The sequence below is a fragment of the Solanum verrucosum genome, unplaced genomic scaffold (genome assembly GCF_900185275.1).
Source record: "Solanum verrucosum unplaced genomic scaffold, falcon-dt-bn FXZP01000280.1, whole genome shotgun sequence".
In the NCBI taxonomy this organism is placed as follows: Eukaryota; Viridiplantae; Streptophyta; class Magnoliopsida; order Solanales; family Solanaceae; genus Solanum; species Solanum verrucosum.
Genome location: NW_026019982.1, coordinates 4,081,994 through 4,092,675, shown reverse-complemented (window position 1 = coordinate 4,092,675; position 10,682 = coordinate 4,081,994). Strand labels below are relative to the sequence as shown.

The following is a 10,682-nucleotide window of genomic DNA, read 5'->3' as shown; positions in this document are numbered from 1 at the left end:
ACGTAAAGATTAGGTTAATGCAGATAACAATGTTGTTTATTTGAACAATTTTTGGTTGCAATTGCAAAATGGTATTCTAGTGAACATAATATATAACATAACATGAAAAATCAGTTTCAAAAACAAATACAATATCGATCTTTTGTCTACATGTTCGAACTCTAATCATGCGCCTAATCCACCTATCACGTGTTGCGTTCTCACCATTGAACAATCAAAGCCCCGTTGTCAATTGCTAGGGAACTATTGAATCTTGTAATTTGATGTTGGCTGTAGTGTTGATAAGAGTTCATAGCATAGAACAAACAGTGACTGTTACATAGGTAAGCAACAAGACAAGTTTCTGTTACAACAGCAAATCAGCAATGTCACAACTATGCAATTTATAAGATCCCTCACAACATGTCAGTGAACAACTTTATCAAACATTCTTTCCAGTATAACTGATCCTGTCTAGTATTCTTAGATTTGAAGAGCATCAGCTATTGATCCTGCCAAACTAATAACTTCAAATGGAGCATTATTAGCGACGGCTTTCACAGTATGAGGACATGAATCCGTGGTCCAAAAGTAAGTGAACGCTTTCTCGGAGCCTTCACAACAAAAACATTGGCGATGTCAGAAACTCGGATAATAAGGAGATGCTGAAACTAAAAGGAAGGTGGATATAATTTCAGAGAGTTACCATCATTCTTGTGAAGAAAACGCTCCCATGACCGGTTTGGGAAAATTCCATGGGTCACATAAGCACTAACTTTTGATGCACCATGAGCGGCCAAAACTTTCTGGGGTTAACCATAGCATCAAAGAAGTACAATATTAGCAACTTGTCATATGAACGAACTCATCAAAGTTGAGTAGCACCGCGCCTTTTAACTACAGTGCATTAAAAGGTGGAGGTGTGGACCTTAAAAGGAGATTTCTGTAATCCAAGAATGTTGCTAGTTTTAAAGTGAAGGACTCTTATTGTGCATTCTCTAACTTCCTACCTCCTTTTCCCTTCTTTTTTCGGTTTTTTAATTCAATAATCCAATTTGACGTGGATTGTTGGGATCCTTAAGTTTGCCTCATCCAGTTAGAGGGTATAAACCCCAAGAATATCCTCACTGCTGAAGGCAAGAAGGTAAATAATGACACAGAGCAATCAGAACGATTACTCAACCAACCAAAGACAGATCCTTTTTACACCCCGGAAAAACTCAATAAGAGTAAAGAACACGGTAAAACCAGAGTTCCATGAGATGAAGATTTGCTAAACAAACCAGCTGGACCAAGAGGTGTTAAAAAGTTTCAAGTGATTGTCACATACTGGGGAGTAGACACATTTAAGTACACTTGACAAATATATTAAGAATCCTTATCAGATCTAAAGAGGCAGTAGTACCTGGCATTCAATTAGGGTACCTCCGGACTGGACCAAATCATCAACAATGACCACATGACAGCCAGCAGGATTACCCTCTTTTAGCCTGACGATTCTCTTATCACCTTCACGCACTTTAGTGCAGATAACCTAAATGACATAATCTGCTGATTATACAAAAGTTCAAGATTGAAAACAGGCAGAAATCAAAGTAGAAAATTATAATTTTTAACTAACAGTGGGATAATGAACTAGTTGCTTGTGAAACCTCTTCCAAGCTCCATCATCAGGAAAGGCTATAACTATCTGGAAAATAAAATGACATTAGAATGTCACTACAGTCAAGATAATTTATTGAAAAAACACAAATAAAAAAGCTCAGCAGAACTCCAGCCCACCTTTTCAGAGTCAGGAAGCTGCTGAAGCCGTTGCTTCAGCAGTGGAATTCCAGTCTCAAACAGAGGCAGCACATGATCTCCAAAATAGAACCTCTCCTGCAGAACAGAGAGAAGTATGTTCACCATTAGAAAGGTGAAATTTGCAGTATAACTATGGACTTCTCTGGGAACGCACACAGAAAAAGCATAACCTAAAAGCTAAAATAGGATGTATAACATGATTATGTGAAAGAGAAAGAATTCATGCTTCCGAAGGATCGCAAACTCCAATTACCAATTAAATTAAAGAATCTAGGATACAAATAGCCAAAGTAACAATCACATCAAATAAGAGAGCAACGTGAATACAAAATGTACAAATAGATCAACCTGCAATGCATGTATGTCATAGATAACTAAGCTGGTCGGACCACCCCTTGATATTGGAATATTTGATATTATTCTGGCCATGGTAAATGCAGTGGCCACATCTCCTTCTTCTTCCATCCTCTCAAAGGTACCAGTTGGGAAGAAAGGTAACACAAGTGTAAATGAGGCGACAAACAGCCTTGGAAGTGCGAATATCACAGAAAGCTGTTCAAAGATGACTGCAGGTGAGCTGAAAGATGCTAGAAAAGCAACATGCTGCCCGCGGATATCATGTGCATTGTTTATAAAGAGATTTGGGAAACCATCAGCAAAACTCCTGGCACATGAATCCATCATATTGATAAGCATTTGCCGCAGGAAAGAGTCAATGTCAACTATGGTACAAATAATAGCATCATTTCAAGGCTATTAGCATACAAATTGCCAATTGAAAGCCTGATTATTTGGCCAATCACATAATATGCAGGAACTTGACAATCGAACTTTGTGTAACCAATGCAAAAATGATGTTATAACTTATAACCCTTTTCCTTTACCCTTGCTATTTTTGAAAACATTCACCTTTTTTACCACTAAACTGAAGAAACTAATCCCAGATTAAGGTATAGTATACTGACTGATTCTAGTCTTTCCTCAATCGAACTTTACTGCCCAAGCATCTGTTTCACACACTACTAGAAAATAAAGTCTATGCGTTTACTTTACCTTAGTCTAAGACTATTCATAACACCAAAATTATATTGAAGCTTCCTTCATTTTACCTTTTGAACATGACAACATGTTAAATGAAGAAAGAAAAGCAATGACAGTACAAATGAAGGAAGCTTCAAAGGTAGGGATAATAACTTGAATCCCCCTCCCCCCCCCCCTCTTACCCCCTCACCAAAAGAAAAGCTTTCTACAACAAAAAGGAGGAACCTTGATTCGATTTTGGCAGGAGTGGAGCTACAGCTTCACCTACAGTTCAACAGAACCGAACAACTTCGCCTCAAACCATGTATTTGCATTTAAAAATCCACTTAATTTGTAAAAATAATTAATCAAGAACCTTAACAAGCTGCAATTTCCAAAATCCAGAACCCATAAACTCAAAATCCTAGCTCCACTTCTATTAACTCATTTTGAATTCGACCCAAATCATAATTCCCCCATTTTAACCCTTTAAACATGAAACATCACCCATCCCAATACACAATCTGAATCACCCCCAAATCCCAACAAGAAAAGGAGGAATCTTTATTCGATTTTGGATTCGACCCACTTATTTTTTCTACATTAAATTCAAGTAAGGATTACGAATTTACGTATATAGCAAGCAGATGATACAAATACAATAACAAGAGATATAAAGCGTGTAAAAGAGAATAAAACCTCCAGTTAATAGAATGGAGGATAATATAATCGGATTCCGAAGCTATTTTGCGAGCAACATCTTCCATCTCAACACAGTAATAGAGAAGCACTTGCTTCTTCTTCTTCATAGCTGAATTCTCCATCTAAACTCCCACTGTAGCAGAGATACAGAGACTGTGTGAGAAACAGCTGAGGGTTTTAGTCCTACAGCAACTCGGTGTATGTATTATATTTTAGAGAAAATGACATAAATACTCCCTTAACTATAGAATAGGTCTAAAATGGTCCATTAACTATACACTTAACAGATTTAGTCATTTAACTATTCAAAAACTTAGTAGCTTTGGTTCCTTAACTATACATTTATCGGTTTTAGTCTCTTAACTATAAACTTATCAAGTTTAGTCTTTGTCCATTTTTTAAATACAAATAGCTAAGGTTTATAACGGAAATCTTCGTGAAATTAAATCTTTAACCCATTTTTTAAGTTGTTTCTCTATCTCCGCCTTTTTTTCTTTAAACTACTCTTAGGAAAAGAACAATAACGTTAACGATTAAAAATAAAATTAATGAGGAAAGAAGATATAAGTCCTAATTTTATTCAATGAGGATAAAATTAAGCATATAATTGTTGTTAATGACTTGAATCCGCACTTGAATATGCTAATCAATGCATATTTTATTTAATTTACTCAAATTTCTTTACGTATAATAAATTAATAGAATAATAAAATTGATCTATTTTAAATAAATTAAAAATTACAAATCTATCATTTTATAAATTTCAATTTCTGAAAAATTAAACAAATTTTGTTCAATGAACTCGGTGGAGTACAAACTTTGGATTTAACGGGTAATATTTTTTTTCTTTTCATAATAAAGTTTAACATATTCAAGTCATTAGTAGCAATAATATGCTTCATTTTATTCTCCATTGAATAAAATTATGACTTATATTTTCTTTCCTTGTGAATTTTATTTTAACTCGTTGAGGTTAAGGTTCTTCGCATAAGGTTAATTTGAAGAAAAAGTAGCGGAGAGAGAAACAATAGAAAAAATTGCTAAAGGATTTAATTTCTCGTGTCATGGATTTCGTTAATATAAACCTAAGCTATTTGATTAAAAAATGGACAAAGACCAAACCTGATAAGTTTTTGAAAACTTAAAGGACTAAAATCGGTAAGTTTATAGTTAAGGGACTAAAACCAGCAAATGTATAGTTAAGGGACCAAAACTGATAAGTTTTTGAATAGTTGAAGGACTAAATCCGTTAAGTGTATATTTAAGGGACCATTTTAGACCTACTCCTATAGTTAAGGGACTATTTATGTCATTTTCTCTATTATATTACGTTGTTGTATTGTTTTATCCAATACAATGTTTGAATATATCGTAATAGTACATGTCTATAATTTCATGATAAATATAATAAGAAAATTAGGATACGAGATAGAGCTACTATATGAAAAAGGTACGATAAAGAATAAATTTTATTAAAAAAATAAATAAAGACAAAGTGAGAAGAAAATATTAAGGTGACGATGCAATTACATTAAATAAATTGTTACACAAAATGAGTATTTTTGTTATTGTTACCTAACGATGAATTTAAATGATACAATATAATAAAAGTTAAGTAATAATTAAAACAAACATTATATTTAAACTAAAACAATATAATAATATAATAATATAATACACAACACAATACAATTCAATACAACAAGGTGTTAAATAGATATGTACCTTTTATTTGACATAATATGTGTCTTATAAGATATAATATAAATCAGTTTAAGTGTTTTCTCATGAATTATTAAGTAGAACGAGTGTGTTTATTTATTCAATTTTATATAAATTTATGTGTTTATTTTTGCACGTTTAAAATTGAAGGACAAGAATTTAAAGTGAAATTAAGCAAAGAATAAGTATGCATGTATTAGTTTAATTTATCCACCCCCCCACTCCCTCGCCCCCCAAAAAAAAGTATGCATGTATTATGCCTTTGTGAAAAAAGTTGACATTTATCCTTCATTTGAAATTTGACTCACGAAGGCCCTTCCATTAAATTTTTAATACATATTTATTTTTGTATTTAGGAAATAATATAAAAGAATGTATGTGTTAAACTTTGATATCTTACTGATTTAGATAATCATCAAAATTTGAAAATTTCATAAAAATATCTCACTGCACAGATACTGATTATGAGCCACATTCAATGAAGAGTTTCTAGTCTTTATCCACTTAATGCATGTTTTTACCCCTTTTCACTAATAGAAGTATAGAACTATTAAAATAATACTCCCTCCGTCCCATTTTATATGAGATACTTTGACTCGGCACGAAGTTTAAGAAAGAAAGGAAGACTTTTAAAACTTGTGGTCCAAAATGAATGATAGAAATTTGTGTGGCTGTAAATCATTTCATTAAAAGTAAAATAAATATTTTATAGTAAGATTATTACTTTATATAGAAAGTGTCATTTTTTTGGGACTGACTAAAAAGGAAAGTGAGTCATATAAATTGGGACATAGTATAAATATGAAAAGTTTAATTCTAATTGATATAGTATGGATACGATATCTTGTTGTAAATGTGTGTATATATATATATATATATATATATATATATATATATATATATATATATATATATATATATTATAAATATGTAATTTTAAAGCAAAAATTGAATGTATTTGTATGTATATGAAGACATCAGCGGTATGTATAATCAATTGAATTTTATAATGTGTTTTTGAATTGTATGTGCACAATGTTGGCGAACAAATGGAGGTCAACTATATGTGAAGCATATACAAAGTGTCAATGAAGTGTATATTTTAGGTAGGGGTAGGCATGGTAAAATAAATATGGATTACCTTATGGAATTAAATACTTTTTATACTATGATTTCAGTATTATGATATCTTATATACATTTTAATATTTTGGTATTTGATATGGTATTCAATTTTTATAAAAGAAATATTGAGATATTGAATATCATATTGAAGTATATAGTTACATATTTATTACGATACTACTTGTTTAAACATTGTAACTTTGATTACTCTGCCTTGATTGAACATGTCTTTTTTTGTATAATTAATTAACGAAGATAATTGCTTCTTCTTTTTATAAAAAAATATATTTCTACATGTGTAACAATGTAAGGTGTTAATGTGATATAATTAAATCGTTTGTTGAAAGTCAAAGTCATTATTATCTATTATATAAGTATATATAAGTCAAAATCAAACAAACTATGGTCACTGATTTGCGGCACCGCAAAATAACAAAATTAAACTTAAAAAATGCGAAACATACCAAATTAATTTAGTATGAAATGATATAACATTTCTAAAAATCATATTTGAAGGAAAAACATAATTTTCGTCTTAATAAAATGTAAAATGAGATTATTTTTCCATTGAGTTACAGAGACAATCCAAATCTTATCTTACATAACAAATATGGTAATTAAAATCGATATATCAATATTAAAAATTTAGGTTGATTATTAGTACTAACTATTTAACAAATCTTATTTTAATTGATACAAGGCATATTCATTACAATTATATTCTCAAGTATCACCATCCAAAAATCGAGTACGATAGAATGATTGTAAATGCTCATGTCTAAGAAATCCCACAATATATAACCTTGACTAGAGTTCTTAGACACGAAGCTTCACAACTAGAGATCAATCAATAAGAAGCTTTTTATATATTTAATAAACTATAATTTACGCGAAAACCATCCTTATTAGTCGAGCTAGAGAATTTCAGAAATCGAAAACCTAAGTAATATTTTTTCTTTTAAAAAAAAAAGACCTCTAGTGTCCACTATTCTTAATTCTTATTCACAACACACCTGACAATACAAAATGGACCCCTTGTACAAAGAGTCACCATACAATATAGTTGGCCATGATAAATAGATAATAAAAAAAAATGAAGCATCATAAATTATTTTTTCAATTATCTAAATAAAAAAAAAGGAAATTAATTCCACAACCCCATTTCATTTTCTCTCATTTATAGCCATGTTCTTATGTTTGGTGCACTCATTATTAGGGGGCATGTGGTTATATTTCCATCAAATAATTATATGTCATATTCTCTTACTCAATCATATAATATATTTGTTGTAACTTTACGAGTGACATTCTGAAGAAGATAAAAATATATATAGATAATTTTATTTCTATCTTGCTTGTTATCAGATAAAAAAATATTTTTAATATTCCATTGATCGGTACAAGAAAAACATCATATCTTCTTACACAATAATAACAATATATTTGATGTAATTCGATAAGTAAAGTCCAAAAAAAATAGAATATAAACAAATTCTTTACCCCTATCTTGTCATGTATTTTTCAATAGATCATCGATCAACTCAAGAAAAAATATTATATCCTCTTACAAAATTTAATAATTCACTTGAAGAATATTTTTGTTCACGGGAGATGGAGGAGAAAAAACTCTCACGTTCAATTCTATAGCAGAGATGAAATTCAGAAGCAACTGTCAACTATATAAATAATAACCTCAAAAGAATCAGATCCTAAAATGACAACGAAATATATAATTTAGACAAATCTCTTCATTTTATCAATCAATCTGATTTCGTTAATAGAGTTATTTACTCGATCACAAATTTATTCAGAGTATCTCTTTATTATAAGCTTCACATAAATGCCAAGCTGGCATTCCTAATACATCATCAATTATTTTCTCATGCCAACCATTTTTCATCTCTTTGTTCAATCTTCTAACAAATCCTTCTTTTTTCCCCTCACAATAATTCAATAACTTTACTATAGTCCTTTTATCCTTGCTCTTCCAACAACTCCTGTTTAATTTCACTGACTTGACTGATTCAGATTCATACGTAACACGTCTAGATAAACTAGCCAAACTGGTAATATACTCAGTCATGCCATTTACAAGACTAGACGGGGCATTACCTTGACCATCCCATAGCCATATACGCGCCATACCTTTTTGCAACGCCAAAAACATGTCACGCTTATAATTAGGACCTTCCAAAATTGAAGGACTTATATGTACAACAAACACATCCTTTTCATCTCGAGACGACTTAACGAAGACCGGACTAGTCAAATTCCGACTAGATAGTTGAAGGATGACGTGTTTGACTTGCTTCTTGATTCTTGGTTGACCAGAATCCTGATGATCACTGATAGGGTAAAGAATATTTTCAACGAATTTACTAGTCCTCAGGAGTAAACGTGTGGCTTCATCGTTTGACACGTAAAAGAGATTGAAATGCTTATTTGCAAATGTACCCTCAATGGCTTCATTGACAATAGTTATGGAAAAACCTTTGGAAACTTCATAATTTGCCCATAAGGAGACTATTCCTACAAAAATGACCATAACAAGCCTAAGAATTATACTTGTATTTGATGAATAAGAGATGATTTTGTGGTCATTTTCATAAGAGTTTATGTTGGTTGTTTGTATGAGAGGTTGAAGGAGATTTTGGTTTTTAATTTCTTCCATATATGGAGAGAAATAACAAAACAAAAAGATGCAATGTATGAAAGATTAATTAATGTAGAAAGAACAAAGAAGTTAGAAAATAGTAGAAGAATAGAAGGGGATATTATATAGTTTTATATTACATATATAGGACACAATGAGTGGCTACTAAAGCTAATAGATAAAGGGTCCCTTTTATCAACTTCATTTAAAAATATTCTACTTTTTGAGTATAAATTAGGGGTTAGGAGTTTAACTTTTTTCATAGTGCAAAAAAAAATTTGAGTCGAAGCTCTTTCGAAAACAATCTCGTTCTATTCAGAGGATAGAGATAAGATCTACATATATTTATTATTTTCAGATCTCATTAGGTATATCGATTACTGATAGTGCGAAAAAAAAATATACGATTATTTTAGATCATGTAAAAATAAATAAAAGTAATCATTCATAATAAGTGGGGTTCAGTAATAATTTGAAAAATAAGATATGTTATATTATAACATGCTAAAATATAGTGAAAAATTAATTCGTTAAAGTGAATGAGTTGATGCAGCAGATTGTATTCTATAAAAGATGTCAGAGATAAATTTTTCCTGTCAATGCATTCTCGATCAAGCTCAGCGCTCAAACTTATCTAATAGGTTATATATATGATATAGTTTATAAGCTATTACACAAAAACATGTGGCACACAAAAGGTTACGTACATGATAGAACAATAATTGAATAACATTATTATGACATTTGATGATTTAAATACTAACAACACACTGGTGAGTTGTGTCATGTTGACATATTCAATTTTTTTTCCCATTCATTTAATTTATACTTATCTATGTAATTTTGATCAATATTATAAAATATATTTTTTAATTGTTTGTTTGATAATTGTGTCAAACTAATCATGAATAACAACTAAACAATAACCATCAATAGATGTCGAATAAATTAAGATTTATTTTTTTAAAATTAAAATTTTCAAATTTCAAAATATTATTTCCGTTAGAATGAAGAAACTCAAGATAGGTATAGCATTTTTTTCTTTATGAATGATACATGACGTGAATTTAAATTATTAAGAGCAAATATTTTCCGTATATTAGATTATAAAAAGTGAAATCAAGTAAGACATTTTAATTAATGTATCTAGTATGACGTTCCCTACATATTTTTATTCATTCCAAGTAACTTGAACGCGACACATCTAATTAAGATGGTTGAGGAATCTTATCTCATTACAACACATTAATAAGTTATAATATTATTTAACGAGGAAACTCAAATGATTTTTTAAATATATATAGTAGTTTAATTTAAATACTCAAATTATATTCCAACTTGTAAGGAACGACAATTACTGATTATGAAATTAGCAATTATTTTAGCAAAAATATAGTACTAATATATAGTATGTGCGGTCCCACCCAGTGATCGTGAATGATGAGAAAATTAATTAATTAATATATAAACTGAATTTAACTTGAAAAATTTAATTAAATTTAGGATACTAGTGTCTAGTATTATATTTTGCTACTGAACATGCTCCTGATTGAATCAAAGATTCCAATAATTTGTTGTCTAAAAGTATTGATTTTTTCGAGGCACGAATTTGATTCGTATTGTGTCAATTTCTTGAATTTTTGGTTGCAATATATTTATGGAGTATTAAAATGAATTCT

At 30.3% G+C, this 10,682-nt stretch overlaps 2 protein-coding genes across 2 annotated transcripts; both read right to left on the bottom strand.

Annotated features, from left to right (window-relative positions):
• Positions 1-278: 278 nt before the first annotated feature.
• LOC125817552 (ribose-phosphate pyrophosphokinase 4) lies at positions 279-3,702 on the bottom strand. Its single transcript, XM_049497098.1, has 7 exons — positions 3,502-3,702; positions 2,131-2,446; positions 1,762-1,857; positions 1,601-1,669; positions 1,385-1,513; positions 686-785; positions 279-593 (listed from the first exon to the last, which is right to left on the bottom strand). The coding sequence occupies exons 1-7, from the start codon at positions 3,624-3,626 to the stop codon at positions 463-465; spliced, it is 966 nt and encodes a 321-aa protein (XP_049353055.1). The 5' UTR covers positions 3,627-3,702; the 3' UTR covers positions 279-462.
• Positions 3,703-8,152: 4,450 nt separating this feature from the next.
• On the bottom strand, positions 8,153-9,021 carry LOC125817551 (uncharacterized). The gene has a single exon (XM_049497097.1). It carries the CDS (start codon positions 9,019-9,021, stop codon positions 8,158-8,160), a length of 864 nt encoding a protein of 287 aa, XP_049353054.1. The 3' UTR covers positions 8,153-8,157.
• Between the last annotated feature and the right edge of the window lie 1,661 nt (positions 9,022-10,682).